This window comes from Pongo pygmaeus, chromosome 12 (assembly GCF_028885625.2).
Source record: "Pongo pygmaeus isolate AG05252 chromosome 12, NHGRI_mPonPyg2-v2.0_pri, whole genome shotgun sequence".
Lineage (NCBI taxonomy): Eukaryota > Metazoa > Chordata > Mammalia > Primates > Hominidae > Pongo > Pongo pygmaeus.
In genome coordinates this window covers 122,012,373-122,029,528 of record NC_072385.2, presented here as the reverse complement: position 1 = coordinate 122,029,528, position 17,156 = coordinate 122,012,373, and the positions used below count along the sequence as shown (strand labels likewise).

Below are 17,156 nucleotides of genomic sequence, written 5' to 3'. Positions count from 1 at the left end.
ACTTTGCCTCAGTTTCCCCAGGTTTGAAAAGAGAAATGCATTCAGTGGCTTGGAATTCCCCTTCCTTGTGTGACTCCTCTTCACTCCCCTTCTTACTCTGCAGGCATTTTTCTCAGGCTTCTCTTCTGTGTCTGTGTCCGTGTCACTGCCACAGAGACCACACCCCAAACACACCCGGGCCATCAGTCTGGGGAAGTGAAACCCAGCAGCCACGGGCAGAATTCTGGCTCCCGATCCTGTTGGCATCTATGTTTTCTGCTCCGACTGTCCAACCACATTTGTTAATCACACAATTTAGTGCCCTGTAAACAGGGCCACTGTTTCACTTCCCCACAGGCATTCTTGGAAATAGCAGCTGAGGAAGATTTGTTTCTAGTCATGAACCAAATATGAAGGTCACATGATTTTGTGATATTTTTTCCTTACCAGAGAAATATGGGAGGCTTAAGCAGGCCAACCTTCCAATTAATCCTAAGAACAACTGCCTTCGAGGTGGGTGAGCCTGAATATGATTCATTTTCTCAGTCATTTATCAAGGAAAAGAAACTGTCCGGTGGCCTCCAATAGCTTTAATTCATTGGAGGCTAAACTATAGCACAGCTGGTAGACCCCAGCTTCACAGGCGTGATCCGGACTGTGACCTGTATTCACCTTTGCTTTTGAGTGGAAATGTTAGACTATATAAATAGTGCACGCAGACACATGCACAGTGTGGGAGTTGGCATCTTTCTGCCAGTCACAGCACTGTGGGAAGCCCCATGTGGCCTTGCCCAGGTGCACTTATAATTTCTCCTGTTTCTCCTTGGCTATCGTAGCCTCATTTGTCTAATTCTTAGCTCTGCTGAGCAGAGGGCTCTTCCAGTCATCCAGTCCTGGTGGCCTGCCAGGAGTGGATGGATGTAGGAAGGGCTAAATGGTGATTTCCATCTCCACGTTTATTTCAAAACTTAACTCTGGAGTGAAGTGACCTTTTCAAAGTCCTGGGAACACCTCATCATCCCCACTAAGTGGGTGAGGAGGTCACTTTGGTCCAGGTTTTCCAAATTTCTTGGGCTTTGCCTGATGGATTCCCCATGATCAGAATGAATCCCAAGAGAGAAGTCTTTCACTCTGGCAGGAAATAGATTAGTTAAGGACAGACTTATGAATTTTTTTTCTGGAATGACGGTGATGTTCAGTTTCAGTGGTGACACACTAAGGGAGCTAAAAATCTAGCAAAAAACAAAACAAAACAAAATAAAAAAACAATGTTTTGAAGGACTGAGCTGATCCTGAGCAATGGGTCGGGGCTCTGCAGACTTTGGTGATGTGGAATAAGGGAAAGGATAAGAGAACAACAGTGGAGTCATCTCAGAGATTATCTTTCTGGAAGATGACTTAGGGGTTTTCATTCCAGTTCCCAGGGATGTAAATGAAGAGAGATCCTATGTGCCTGGAAAGACATATTCAAGGTCACTTTTCCCAAAGGCATTGTGCCCCTGGCTTGAGGCCGGGATGCCTGTCCCGAGCAGAGTCAGCTCTGCCCTAGACCTCTTCCTGGTGATTCTGTCCATGCCATCAGCTGCTACACACCTGTTGAAGGCTCCCAAATCACTGGAGTCATCCCAGACCTCTCTCCTGGTTTGTTTGTTTGAGATGGAGTCTCGCTCTGTCACCCAGGCTGGAGTGCAGTGGCATGATCTCAGCTCACTGCAAATTCTGCTTCCCAGGTTCAAGCAATCCCCCTGCCTCAGCCTCCTGAGTAGCTGGGATTACAAGCATATGCCACCATGCCTGGTTATTTATTTATTTATTTTTTAGTAGAGATGGGGTTTCACCATGTTGGCCAGCCTGGGCTTGAACTCCTGATCTCGAGTGATCTGCTCGCCTCAGCCTCCCAAAGTGCTGGGATTACAGGCGTGAGCCACCATGCCCGACCTCTCTCCTGGGTTTTTGACTCATGCATCCAACAGAATCCTAGTTCTTATCCACCTCAGACCTTATGTCTGATTTAAATTGCCTGTCTTTCCCTGAACCCACTTGTCCTCTGATCTCTGGGACTGCCACCACCAATTACCAATTCACCTGGGCTAGACTTTGGATGTCATCTTGTATTAGTCAGGGTTCACTAGAGAAACAGAACCAATCAGATATGTGTCTGTGTCTATAGAAAGAGATTTATTAAAAGGAATTAGCTCACATGATTATGGATGCTAACACATCCCCAAGATCTTTAGGGTGAGTAGGCAAGTTGGAGACCCAGGAAGAGCAAACATTTCAGTTCAAGTCCAAAGGCAGGAAAAATCCAGTGTTTCAGTGTGAAGGTCATTAGGCAGGAGGAATTCTCTTGCTTTGGAGAAGCTCCGCCCTTTTGTTCTATTCAGGCCTTCAACTGATCAGATATTGCCCACATTAAGGAGGGCAATCTGCTTGACTAATCTCATGCAAAAACAGCCTCACAGAAACACCCTGAGAAATAGTTGTAGATCTGAGTGCCCTGTGGCCTAGTCAGGTTGACTCATAACATCAACCATTGCATCTTCCCAGGCCCCATGTCAGTCATCACGTCTTGCTTCCTGCCAGTAGCTCTCCTCTCTGCCCCTTCTTCCTTTTCTACTGGGCCTGCAACAGTTCAGCCAAAAAGCAGCACATTCCAATAACCTCCAAATCAGACTTCATGCTCCTCCATCCTCCACATCCAGCCTTTCCACTGCCCCAGTGCAAGATCTGAGACACACCCCTCACTTTCGACCCTCAGTGGCTCTCTGTCCCTGTGTTTCCTACAAAATAACAGCCAATCTCTTTTCATAGCACTCACAGCTCTGCATGGTCCAGTCCTAACTCCTTTCTAGCTTAAGTTCCCATTTCATTTCCACAGATACTCAGCTTCCACAGCAGCAAGTTCCTCCTCACTTTTCAAGCACTCCCATTCCTATACTCTCTCATCACAGTATTTCCATATTTTTGAGAATACTTATTGCTCATTTCATATCTTTAAGAGCTGATAGGCAGCTGTTCAGACCTCTCTGCTGCTGAAGTTAAGTGGGCCACTCACAGGTCTTTGCATTTTGACACTGGCCTCTTTACCCTGCCTCTGTCATGTCATTTCAGTCTCTTGCAAGTGTGTGCACACTGCCTTATTCTAGAAGATATGATTGGTGTGTGGGATTCATCTCTGTGCAGTTTAATGCAAGTTCTCTCAGCAAAGAATGGACATTAGATTCAGAAGAACTGTGTGTGAATCCTGACTCTAATACTTTCTTGCTGTGTGATGTGGAGAGACACTTAACCTCTCTGAACAACAGTTCCTTTATCTGCACAACAATATAAAAAATTTCATTTCAATATTATGAATAGTAAAGAAAATAGGTGCACAAATGCCCGAACAGCATCTGGATTCTAGTACATATTCATTGCTCTTGTTAGATCGAAGGGAAAGTGAATTTACCACTCTTCTCTTTTAAGATATTTAGTTATCACATATGGGATGTTAGTTTTCTTACGTATTATTTTCCCCTCATTTTACTTTGGTTCTCCTTAATGCGCTCTATCCTCAGCACAACTTTTAGGAGGACTTCAATTCATGTTATATGCTAGTAATCTTTCTTTCTTTTATGGCTATTTGACTTGAATTCCCACTTGAGAATTAATGCTGAGCAGTGTAAAACTTTTACGCTACAGAAGTATGCAACATGCTGTTGCCAACCACCATCAAACATGGCCGTGTGATGCGATGTGACTTCCGTAAGATGACAAGGGTGCCACTCTCTAGGCTTTGAAGGAACCAGTGTGAACCCCCACTCTGATTCTCCTCAGAAGAAACGAAGTGTTGAAAATTAGATTCAGCTGCAAGTGTTTGCCGCGTCACATTCAGAAAGACAGATCAGAAGCTGCTAGAGGCTATTTTCAGAGAACTCCTAATAGGTACAGAACCAAAATACAGACATGGTTGTTAACACTCTGGGAAATGCCAACTTCAAGCTGGATCTGAGCCAGCAGAGAAATTGAAAGTCCTAGATAGCTTATCTCAGAGCAAATCTGTATTATGTAGAAAGTGTGAGATGCAATTATATGGGAGAATTATACAGGAGTGCTCGTTCTCTGCTGTGCATCGCCATGGTGCCTTGAAACTGACGATATCAAGGTGCGTTTGACATTTCCTAAATCTTTATTTCCCTGGAGCAGGTCATTGTTCTTCCCTGTATTCTTTCCTATGCCTCCTCTTTAAACTCTACCCATTTTCTCTGGTCTGTCTCATGCTTTCCCAGGGCTTCACTCACCATATATCCCTAAACGAATAACTCATTATATATTTCTAGCCTTGAATTTCTTTTGAACTTCAGACCTGCCTTTCAAGTTCCCCACAAGCCACCTAAATTCAATACCTCTTCTTCCACCTCTGTTACCCAGCATTTGAGCATAAGTTCTTTGACTTCAAGCTGAGATCTTTTTCCTCTTTAAAACAACAACTTTCTTAAGGTACCTTTGCTAACTGAGATTAAACCACCCATTTAGAATATTTTTTTGGAAAGGTAACAGAAGTAGGTCTGTAGCATTGATTAGAATTTGGATTCAGAACCTGGGATCAAGTCTCAGCTCTGCTATCCTGCAGGAGCACGGCTGTCATCTTTTTCATCTTTAAAATGATGATCTGTAAAGGATGATAGCTGATAAGAAATTAGTCATTATGTTGTGATTACTGTGTGCAGGCTCTGTTCCCAGTGCCATATATATGTGTGGCACTTTGTATATATACAAACTGTTAAAGCAATGTAAATATGGCCTGAGAAGCACTCCATATTTCTCTGTTTGAGTCCTTGTGGATGAACTGAAACCTAACTTCATAGGCAGACAAGATTGAAAACCTAACTTAGGAATATGTGCCTGTAACAACAGCTGAGTCTTGGCCAATCCCAGTGGCCATACTTCAACCACTCATCGATTGCTAAGTGTTTAAACTATGTTTAAATAAGGCAAATACCAACCTGTAACCAATCCAGCTGTTTCTGTACCTCACTGTATGTCACTTCCCTTTTTTGTCTGTAAGGTTTGTTCTGACCACGAGACATATCTGGAGTGTCTCTGAATCTACTGTGATTTTGAGGGCTGTCCGATTTGCAAATCATTTATTGCGCAATTAAACTCTTTTAAATGTAATTCAGCTGAAGTTTTACTTTTAACAAAACTAATTTTATTCTCACAACAACTCTATGAGGATTGTGCTATTATTCAAATTCTAGGGAATGAAGTTACTGAGTTTGTGGAACCACCTCCCTTATGTGTTTGTCGTGGGTTACATGACACACCATGCAGGGTGCTCCTAGGTCAATGCCTGGCATATAGTAGATTAGTGTTCCTTGCCCTTTAAATTCCACCTTACCCCACCCAACAAGATTTTAAGCTTTGCTTGATGTCTGTTGTAGCATTTTGAGTTTTACAACAAATGTATTAAACATAGAATATAGTTCTTCAAATGTTCTGTGTCTCTTTGCAGATTGCCATTCATCCTCAGGGGGATATACGCACCTCTTGAGGTTGAGACCCATCTCCTGTGGAGGCGGTAAGTCACAGGAATGACCATTTTCTAATTTGACGTCATTCTCTTTCTTCTGAAGGCCTTTTCTGGGGTTGTCAGGGCATAAAGGAAGAACTTTAATAGACTCACTTCTGGAAAGTACTTCAATTCTGAAGTCCAGGTTTCTTTACTGGAATGCGATGGTGTTGATGCATCAGGGGGACAGGAACATGGCCCTGAATTTCAGCTAAGTTATCCCCACCTGGCTGCAGGTCTCCCCAGCTCATCCCTCACCTATATTTGAGAAGGGCATGGCTGGTGGGGGGCAGTGCAGCCTGAGGTCAGAGAGCAGTTAGGCTTGGGTAGGTAACAGGGCCACACAGAGCTGATTTGATAGTCTTGGTTTTAAATACAAAATTGTGGTGTTGTTAGAGCTCAGCCCATCCAAGTCAATGGCTCCACTGATTCTGTCAGTACTGTCAATTCTCCTGGTATAATCTACCATTATGATTTTCATAGGAAGATGCAATAAGAGACAAGTCAGAATGCAGTTGAAGGCAGAACTTAAATGAGATGTTTTGTTTTTCCATGTATCCTTGGGAGAGACAAAGGTGCAGTCTTGCCTTAGGCTGTGGATGGGATTTGGAAGAGTTGGGAGGGAGTGGGAGCTGGGGAGAGCCGGCCACTGGCATCTCCTGGCATGGAGGTGACAGCCAAGGTCAAGGGCATACCTGTACGTTCAAAAGATGTGGGGAAATTCCACATGGGCAGTGTTTAGGTTCTGACTTACCTAAACTGAACCAGTTAACATAAATGTGACTACGATGTAAATGTATGAAAGAGGCCTTCACAGCCTTTCCCCTCGGAACCCTGGATACTTGTGGTGGCTTTGTTTTGTTGACCAGAAAGATGACTGAAAAGGAGAATGGTAAGAAACAGGTCCAAATTTTCCATAAAATATCAAGAAAGAAATGAGAGAAGAAAGGGCCTGGACAGCCAGGTGGTCTACAGATTTTAGAGAGAATTTAGAAATGAATCAGAGAAGGGAGATTTTAGAGAAGAGTAGCTGTCAAAGTAAGTAAGATTTGGGGATAATAAAGTTTCTTTTAGAATTTTTGCTGTGTGTCTGAAAATGTAATTTTCCCATTGGTACCTCTGAGGAAATCCATTTCACACTTAAAGTGTTTTTTTTTTAAGCTTCTCCCCTTCTTCCTTGGGGTTGGGTGTGTCTTTTGGATACAGGGCAGTGTGGTATGATGGTTAAAGGCACAGACTCTTTAACCAGACTGCTAGGCATGTTCTAGCTTTACTGCTTCATAGCAGTGTGACTTGGAGCAAGTATCGAATCCCTTTGTGCCTCAGTTTCCTCATCCATGATATAGGGATACTCATTGTATTCCCCCAACAGAGTTGCATGTGGTGTAATTTGAAACTGACCCAATTGTTCCATAGAACTGATGTTTATAGTTTATTTTGAATAAGCATAAAAATTGACATTCCCCATCTTGAAACTTGAGAAACTGACATTTGTCTTATCTGAGTTCCTTTCCCAGGAAACCATTAGTCAGGCCTCTCAGATAGTATCAAGTAACTGAAATGTGCCAGATCACCGCATCTGGGCAATGAGAAGTCAGACCCCTCACCTATCATGACTGCCTAACCGACCATCTGCTGCCTGTTGACCAGCTCCTCTTCTTTACCCCTCCCTAATTCCTGTTTTTCTGCACGTAGATACATTTCTTCCCTGGTATATAAACCCCTAATTTTAGTCAGCCAGGGAGATGGATTTGAGACTAAACTCCCATCCCCTCAGCTGTAGCACCTGATTAAAGCCTTCTTCCCTGGCAATACTTGTTCTATCAGTGATTGGCTTTCTGTGCAGTGAGCAGCAGAACCTAGACCGAAACCCTGGTGTTTCAGTAACAAAATGAGGTATCACACGTAGAGCATGGAGGGCAGTGTTGGGACACAGTGAGAGCCATGAAAGACTGGATTGTTGAATTGTGACACCTTGTTGGCACCAGCTGCAGTGGGAATTTCAAGGAGTAATTATATCAGATTTTTGACTCGTTTTCTGTGATATTGCTTATTAAATAATAGCTATGGATCCAAGTCAAGAATTCACCACTGATATTTCTGTTGGCTCTAGGGTGCAAGGGGTGTGGATTAACCCTGTCTCAGGGTGTGGTGGGACTTGAAGTACCACCTCAGAGACAAAGGGAGACTGGGCAGGGTGCTGAGCTGGGAAAAGAAGATTTTTTAAAAAATGAAAGTGATCATGATAATCAGCTAATTCTGTCTTCAGGACTGGACATTTCAGATGGAGGACTGGTTTATCCAGCATTATAATTCACTAGTATGAGAAATTCTTTGAATTTCTCCTGGCAAAACTCCCAGCTTGATGGTTGCCTGATTTCTTAGCAGAGCTGAATGCTATCTGGAAGGGGAGGTCAGATGTGGCTGAGGAGACTGCACTAAGTCGAGGCTTGACTCTGTCTCACAGTTGGAGAAGTGTTGGGGTAAGTGATGGGCAAGAAAGGCTCAAGCCCCTTCTGGGAATTGACATGGAGGGCTGCTGGGAAGATGAACCATAGATACAATGTGGTCTCCTGAAAGACCTGGTGCAGGGCTACATAGGTAACTGAACCCTAGCTGTGGGGCAGCTGACAATCAAAGGCCCTGTGCCCTCATTTGCTTCTAGTTTGATAGGGCTGGTCACAAGCAGAGTTTCCATTGTAGCCTGATTCCTGCTGCCCACAGGACCGGCACAGGTGGGACGTAGTTGGTGGCAAACCCTGCTCTGTCCAGGACTCCGGTGAGGTGGACACACTAGGTATTTTCTCTGCTGGTAGCAAGACTTCTAGCAGCTGACAGCATTCAGAAGGGGAAAGACTTGGTGACACTTTAGCATTCTCGCTTTTTTATGGAAGAAATACATCTCCTCTTTGTGAACATCCGTACAGTTTACTAGTGGGTGACCCTAAAATGGGCAAAGATCAGAACATGTGTGTGTTTTCAACAATTCCTTCCAGTTCCTCTCCCAATTCCCTCAAAGAAGACTTTGAGACTCTGGCAAGTCCAGACTACCTTTTGAATGCATTTCGTGTGTCTTACCCTATACATCTCCCTTATGAAGGTTTTTCAGTGCTTTTTTTGGGTGGGTATATCTCTTGCCACAATATTCACAGAGACGGGCCATGGTACAGCCTCAGTTCAGCAATTGATGTCCTGGCTTCCATGACTCTGCCTGCTACTTTCCTTACCTGATAGGTACACACACCTAAGTTACTCTGTGCTAAGAGGGAAAGGAACACAGGAGCTAATACAATCAAGTATGGCAGCCAATGCCTAGTGTAGTAAGGTGCCATAGCAAGTGAGGGTGTGTCCATGCTTCCCATGCTAAGTAGGAAGTCTAAAGCTGAAGGTGTGGCCCTGTGAAGACAAATAAGAGGAGAACTACAAGAAAGCTGGGGCAAAGCAATGTCAGACCTAAGTGGCATGTAGGGGACAATCTGAGATCAGAGGCTGCTGGGCCAAAAAAAAAAAAAAAAGTTTGAGAAAAATGAGAGGTTGGGGCAAAGTGGGCCATGAAAACACAGTACTCAAACTCAGAAGTTGGTTCAATGTCGAGGTAAGTTTTCTCATTTATTTACAATCCCATTCATTTTTCTGGTGTATATATGTATAAAATTCCTAAAAGTAACTGATATGATTTGGCCATGCCCCCATCCGTATCTCCTCTGGAATTGTAGTTCCCATAATTCCCACATGTCATGGGAGGGACCCAGTGGGAGGTAATGGAGGCAGTTAATCCCATGCTGCTGTTCTCATGACAGTGACTGAGTTCTCATGAGATCTGATGGTTTCATAAAGGGCTTTTTGCCCCCTTTGCTCATTCTTCTTCTCCTTGCTGCTACCATGTGAAGAAGAACATGTTTGCTTCCCCTTCCACTATGATTGTAAGTTTCCTGAGACCTCCCAACCCTGCTGTACTGTGAGTCAATTAAAACTCTTTCCTCCCCTTCTGCGTGGTCACACCGAGCCAGTGCCTGGGCCTGGAACTGGGCCACAGCTCCCCAGCTTTGCCCACCACTTCCCTACCATGGACCCCTGCAAAGTGAACGAGCTTCGGGCCTTTGTGAAAATGTGTAAGCAGTATCTGAGTGTTCTGCACACCGAGGAAATGCTCTTCCTGAGGGAGTGGGTGGAGAGCATGGTGGGTAAAGTACCATCTGCTTCTCAGAAAGCTAAATCAGAAGAAAATACCAAGGAAGAAAAACCTGATAGTAAGAAGGTGGAGGAAGACTTAAAGGCAGACGAACCATCAAGTGAGGAAAGTGATCTAGAAATTGATAAAGAAGTTGTGATTGAACCAGACGCTGCTGCCCCTCAAGAAATGGGAGATGAAAATGCAGAGATAATGGAGGAGATGATGGATCAGGCAAACGATGAGAAAGTGGCTGCTATTGAAGCCCTAAATGATGGTGAACTCCAGAAAGCCATTGACTTTTTCACAGATGCCATCAAGCTGAATCCTTGCTTGGCCATTTTGTATGCCAAGAGGGCCAGTGTCTTCGTCAAATTACAGAAGCCAAATGCTGCCATCCGAGACTGTGACAGAGCCATTGAAATAAATCTTGATTCTGCTCAGCCTCACAAGTGGTGAGGGAAAGCACACAGACTTCTAGGCCACTGGAAAGAAGCAGCCCATGATCTTGCCCTTGCCTGTAAATTGGATTATGATGAAGATGCTACTAGTGCAACGCTGAAAGAAGTTCAACCTAGGGCACAGAAAATTGCAGAACATTGGAGAAAGTATGAGCAAAAACGTGAAAAGTGAGAGATCAAAGAAAGAATAGAATGCGTTAAGAAGGCTCGAGAAGAGCAGGAGAGAGCCCAGCGGGAGGAAGAAGGCAGACGACAGTCAGGAACTCAGTATGGCTCTTTTCCAGGTGGCTTTCCTGGGGGAATGCCTGGCAATTTTCCCAGAGAAATGCCTGGAATGGGAGGGGGCATGCCTGGAATGGCTGGAATGCCTGGACTCAATGAAATTCTTAGTGATCCAGAGGTTCTTGCAGCCATGCAGGATCCAGAAGTTATGGTGGCTTTCCAGGATGTGGCCCAGAACCCAGCAAATATGTCAAAATACCAGAGCAACCCAAAGGTTATGAATCTCATCAGTAAATTGTCAGCCAAGTTTGGAGGTCAAGTGTAATGCCCTTCTGATAAATAAAGCCCTTGCTGAAGGAAAAGCAACCTAGGTCACCTTATGGATGTCGCAATAATACAAACCAATGTACCTCTGACATGTACATCAAGAGAGCTGGGGTGCTTTGAAGATAATCCCCACCCCTTTCCCCCAAATGCAGCTGAAGCATTTTACAGTGGTTTGCCATTCAGGTATTCATTCAGATAATGTTTTCCTACTAGGAATTACAAACTTTAAACACTTTTTAAATCTTCAAAATATTTAAAACAAACTTAAAGGGTCTGTTCATTCTTATATTTTTCTTTACTAATCATTTTGGATTTTTTTCTTTGAATTATTGGGCAGGGAAGATACTTATATATGGAAGATTATTGCTCTAATTTGAGTGAAATAAAAGTTATTAGTGCGAGGCAAACATAACTCATTTGAGGATAAAGTTTGTGTTGGATATATAGTTCCTGATGCATTTTGACTTGTCTTTTTAAATGCTTTATCTTTTTCTTTAAAGATTTATTTCAATAAAACTAATTGGGACCACCCATATTTCAGTAGGACCTGGGTAGGGATTGGAAGTACTTGGCAGGACAGCAGCAATCTTGTTGTGTTTTATATAACACGCATCCTTGGGCAGGTTACCCTTAAATCTTACACTGTGGTGAAGGGATGATTTTTTTTGTAATGCTGCGGTAGAGTTGGAGTACTTAGTTCTCTTCTTGTCCAGTATATCTAATAAGTGTTTCATATTATTTCCATATAAGGGAAATAAGGGAGTGCTTTTCTTTTTATATTTCTATGCTTAAAATTCTCTTTCCTAGTCAAAAATTGCCCAACTCTGTGTTTGCTTTCTGCTTGTTACATTTTTCTCCCTTACTTTTCTTGGGCTAAAGACAGGCTTTTTCCATCAGCATCATCACTGCTATCATCATTAACAGCATAATTATACAAGCATATTTAATGCTGAGTTTAATTTAATATGCAAAACATATGGTAATTGTAGGGTAATACCCACAACAACTGTAGTTACTTTCTTGGCCGTGAGAATGCTTATTTAAGTGTTAGACTTCCATTCTGGCAAAATCTTGCCATATCAGAAGACATGGGAAAGAGGGATTTCCTTTGGTGTTTGGTCTTCTACTTAGAAAATACCTATTGCAGTTAGAGTTTATCTTGTAGTATTCATCTTTGTATTCTGAAGATAATAAGGTTTGAATTAAATTGATATACACAGAGGGGAACCAATTTTTTTGATCCAATGTGAATTATAAATGAGATAATCCACAGTTATTCATTGTGGAGTTGTTGAGACCATGAAAGACTCATTGTCTTTGTATTCAGCTCTTCCTTAAATAATGTAACCATACCCCCACCTCTGCTTGCTTTCCTTCCCTCCCCTCCAATGATAAAGAAAATGATAAATTTTCTGTTGTGCATTCAATTCTTATTTTAAATAAAACTAAATATTGGCATTGTACCTGACATTGCTACATTTCTACCAATGTTTCAATTAAAGTGCTGGTGTTTAAAAACATTTTCAAGGGATAAGACCTTCCGTACTTTGCTTATTTGAAGAATCAGTGGTAGGAGCAGTGAAGTAAATTCCACGGAGTACATTTCTAAAATAGCACATTTCTGAAATCACAAATAAGTTTATTCAGGTTCTAACCCTTTGCTGTACACAAGCAGACAGAAATGCATATGTTACATAAATTAGAAAAAGCTATTATGCTGGAGCACGCTTTTTAAATCCTTTAAAAACACTCACCATATAAACTTGCCTTTGAGCTTGTGTGTTCTCTTTGTTAATGTGTAGAGTTCTCCTCTCTCAAAATTGCCAGTGTGTACTTGGCTTAACTCAAGAACTGTTTCTTCTGGATTCCTTATTTGATTTATTTAACCTAATTATATTCTAATATTGCAAATATTACTGTAAGTGGGTAAAAGTAAAATTCCTCTTCTGAAAAAAAACACAAACAAAAACTCTTTCCTTTATAAATTATCCAGTCTTATGCCTTTATTAGCAGTGTGAGAATGGACTAATACAGTAACATTGGGTCATAATAAACATGATAAGCAAAGCTGAAAGAGTTAGTTAAATTATTCCAGGGATCACATCTATCCTATCAAACTTACTTTTTTCCTTTTGGGAATCACGTTTAAAAATACAAGGGTTTCACATGTGCATTACTCATTATAGCAGCCATTACAAGCATATTCTGAATCTGACATCTAAGCAACATTTTGACATCTTCGACCTGCAGAGTTGGGAGGCACCAAAGAGACCACTTCACTTCACAGGTGGTAAAACTGTGGCCCAGGTAATGTGCGTAAACTGTTGAGGATTACATGGGTTGAACTGGAACCTCTGTCTATTAGATTGAGTTGTATCAAATTTTATTTGGAAGATGAGTATTGATTTCTTACTCTGCTCTGGGCTTATTTAAATTCATATTAAGAAAAAATTAAAATAAGCCGTATGTCATGGCACACCAACAGAGGAATATCAGTTTTCTATTAATAATGTTTACATTTTATAATGTATCAAGGTTTTCCAAGTGTTTTCTAAGTGAGCTCAATATTGGAAAGACAGATATCACTTTTAGAGAGAAGGAAACAGATGTCCAGAGTGACCAAGTGACTTGGCCGAGGCCTCACCATTTAGGAAACAGTGAGAGCCAAGTTCCACACTTGTGTGGTGACTTATTCTCTGGTCCACTCCACAGATGCCTGGGACAAACCTCACCAGGTTCTTCCTTCCAAACCTGATGTTTTTTCCTGGATGATGAAGCATTTTGTCTACAGGTGTGTATATGTGGAAGAGAGAAATGTGATTTTTTTTTCCTTAAGTCATTCTCAGAGCTTTTATCTCTCTATCAGTTTCTGACCTTCACCTCCCTTCTTCTTCTCACTCATTTTCCTTTCTTATCACATATTAGCTCTAGTGTTTTCAGTTTTTATCATAATACATTTTGTAGATGTTTGTAGACTAATACAGAAGTTGCCAAACTATGGCCCACCACTTGTTTTTTAAAATAAAGCTGAAATAAATAACAACTTCGTTGAGATACGATTTATGTGCCAAAAAATTCACCCTTGTAAAGTATACAATTTAGAGGTTTTTAGTATATTTAGAGATTTGTGCAATCATGACCAGTGTAAGACAATTCCATCACCTGGAAAGAAATCCTATATGCATTGAGTAACTCCCCATTACCCCAGGCCCCACCTAACCCTAGGCAACCACAAATCTACTTTCTGACTCTATGAAACTGCCTATTCTGAACATTTCAAATAAATGGAATTATACAAGATACAGTCTCTTGTGACCAGTTTCTTTTAGGTAGCATGATGCTTTCAGGGTCCATCCATGTTGTAGCACTCAATGGTACTCCATTTCTTTTTATACTGCTTAGTAGTCCACAGTGTGGACATACCACATTTTGTTTACATATTCATCTGTTGATGGACCCTTGGGTTTTTTCCATCTTTTGACTATTATGAATAATGTTGCTATGAACATTCATGTACAAATTTTTAGGAGCACATGTGTTTTCATTTGTCCTGGATATATACCTAGCAGTGGAATTATTGGTTCATATGGTAACTCTGTCTGATATTTTGAGGAATTGCCAAACTTATTTTTCAAAGTAACTCTACCATTTTACAATCCACCCAGCAATGAATGAGTGTTCTCATTTCTCTACATCTTTGCCAAAACGTGTTATTTTTCATTCTGCTTTACAATACTTTTGTGGACTGGTATTTTGTCTGTCTTCTTTATTTTCATCATTTTAGTGGGTGTAAACTGTATATCATCATATTTTTTATTTGAATTTTTCTATTGGCTAAGGATGATGAGCATTTCTTCATGTGCTTATTGGTCATTTATGTATCTTCTTTAAAGAGATGTCTATTTAAATCCCTTGCCCTTTAAAAAATTGGGTTGTCTTTTTGTTGCATTCTATGAGATTGTGTATATATATATATACACACACACACACACACACACACACACATACACACACACACATGGATATTCAGGAACCAAATCCCTTATTAATGTGATTTGCAAGTAATTTTTCCCATTCTGTGGGTTATATGTTCACTTTATGATGATGTTCTTTGAAACCCCAAAGTTTTTAATTTTTATGAACTCCAATTTATCTATTTTTTTCCCTTTATCATTTGTGCTCCTGGTGTCATATATGGATTGAAACCATTGCCTAACCCAAAAACACAAAGAGTTACTCTTATGTTTTCTTCTATAAGTTTAATAATCTTAGCTTTTATATTTAGGTATAGGATCCATTTCGAGTTGATTTTTCATACCTGTGAAGTAGTGGTCCAACTTCATGTTTTACATATTGTTTGTTTGTTTGTTTGAGATGGAGTCTCCCTCTGTTGCCCAGGCTGGAGTGCAATGGCATGATCTCGGCTCACTACAACCTCTGCCTCCAGGGTTCAAACGATTCTCCCAAGTAGCTGGGACTACAGGTGCTTGCCACCATGCCTGGCTAATTTTTTGTATTTTTAGTAGAGACGGGGTTTCACCATGTTAGCCAGGATGGTCTCGATCTCCTGATCTCGTGATCCATCCACCTCGGCCTTCCAAAGTGCTCAGATTACAGGTGTGAGCCACCACGCCTGGCCACATATTGTTTTAAAACAACAATTTTGTAAAACATCCAGTTGTCCCAATGCCATTTGTTGAACATACAATTCTTGCCTCCGTTGAATTATCTTGTCATGCTTGTTGAAAATCAATTGATATAAGTATTATTCCCTTCCATTTTAATAGCTGGCCTTAACATTCCCATTCATGATCTTATACCTTATCCCATTCAAGGCAATACCGCTGGCTCACCCTTGTATAAACAGATCAAAGAGAGCCTGTCTAAAAGTTTCAGTGTATTTATTTTTAAACTTGGAGAAGGGAAAGTCTTTCTAGGCAGCATAGAAAACCCAGAAGCTATAAAAGAAAAGATATATACGTATGACTGTATACAAAGTTTGCATTTCTGTTTGGCACAGAAGAGCTCAAACAAAGGAAAACAAACACATCTGGGGAACAGATCTGCAACAAATAGGACAAATGAAAGGCTAATTTTCTTCATCTTTAAAGAGCCCACCAATAAGACATTTATAAATTAATAGAAAACCCAATAAAGAAATATGAACAAGTACATTTAAAAGGTGTTCAATATATCTCTTAGTTAAGGAGATGCAAATAAAAATTATGAATTACTGTGTTTTTTCCTTAGGAAGGTAAACATTAAAACACTGGCTCATGGAAAGTGCTGCTAGTGACTGGCTGATGGGGTGGAGAACAGATATGCTCACAAATTATGGGGGTACAGGTTGTTGCTACTATTATGGATTGTAATTTGCCGATGTTTGTTAAAATACAAATTGCTCATATTTTGATCTACAAATTTCATTGCTATGAATACCTGCTAGAGTGAAGAAAAAAAAAAAGGAAAACAAGCTTGGAAGCAGCGTAAATGTTTAATCAGGAATATTAAACAGTCATCAGGTAGCTTCATGTATCTTAATATGGAAAAATCTCTAAAAATATTTTCAGGGGAAGATTTAAAATACTGTAAAATGCACATCATATGGACCAAATTGTATAATTTCCCCCCCACAAATCAGAACTTCCACAAAATCATGTGTTTCAGAAACACAGACCATGAAGTGAAATCTCATCATATACACATTTTAAAAATGTAAATATAAAATGTGTAAAAACAGAATGTAAAGGTAAACATGCCAAGTGAAAATTAAAAATTATAAGTGCATTCGTAAGTTTCAGCATAACATTAAGTCTAAGCATAGTGTGTGTATGTTGCTGTTCTTAAAAGGATGCAGTAAGCATCTGATGATAGTGATTATCGTTTGGGGGAGGGACCAAGAAGGGAAAGTTGTATGTACTTTTCATTTTATAACATTGCACACCACTGAGCAGCCTCATCCAATGCAGGGTATTATTTTTACCTTAAAAAATATGGTCAACTGGGGCTGGGAGTGGCGGCTCACGCCTGTAATCCCAGCACTTTGGGAGGCCAAGGTGGGTGGATCGCGAGGTCAGGAGATCAAGACCATCCTGGCTAACATGGTGAAACCCCGTCTCTATTAAAAATACAAAAAATTTAGCTGGGTGTGGTGGCGGGTGCCTGTAGTCCCGGCTACTCGGGAGGCTGAGGCAGGAGAATGGTGTGAACCTGGGAGGCGGAGCTTGCAGTGAGCCAAGCTCGTGCCACTGCACTCCAGCCTGGGTGACAGAGCGAGACTCCATCTCAAATAAAAAGATCAATTGGGATTATTTGAGTGGTGGGATGATAAGCCAATATTTTCGGCTTTCTAGATCTCTGTATTAAAAACAAGTTATAGTTTTTTTTTTTAAATTAACATTCTTAAAATACCTACCAGTTGTACTTTACCAACTGCAGTCAAATT

General features: G+C 41.0%; 1 protein-coding gene and 1 non-coding gene across 2 annotated transcripts; one reads left to right on the top strand and one right to left on the bottom strand.

The window, feature by feature from the left end:
• Window positions 1-9,361: 9,361 nt before the first annotated feature.
• LOC129030405 (hsc70-interacting protein-like) lies at window positions 9,362-10,351 on the top strand. Its single transcript, XM_063648950.1, has one exon. The coding sequence runs from the start codon at window positions 9,597-9,599 to the stop codon at window positions 10,158-10,160; it is 564 nt and encodes a 187-aa protein (XP_063505020.1). The 5' UTR covers window positions 9,362-9,596; the 3' UTR covers window positions 10,161-10,351.
• A 5,993-nt stretch (window positions 10,352-16,344) lies between these two features.
• On the bottom strand, window positions 16,345-16,414 carry LOC129030961 (small nucleolar RNA SNORD18). The gene has a single exon (XR_008500852.1). It is a non-coding gene; the product is annotated as a small nucleolar RNA SNORD18 (small nucleolar RNA).
• Between the last annotated feature and the right edge of the window lie 742 nt (window positions 16,415-17,156).

Excerpts from the sequence above, each read along its gene's own strand:
- LOC129030405 (XM_063648950.1), top strand. The coding sequence starts at position 9,597 with ATGGACCCCTGCAAAGTGAACGAGCTTCGGGCCTTTGTGAAAATGTGT.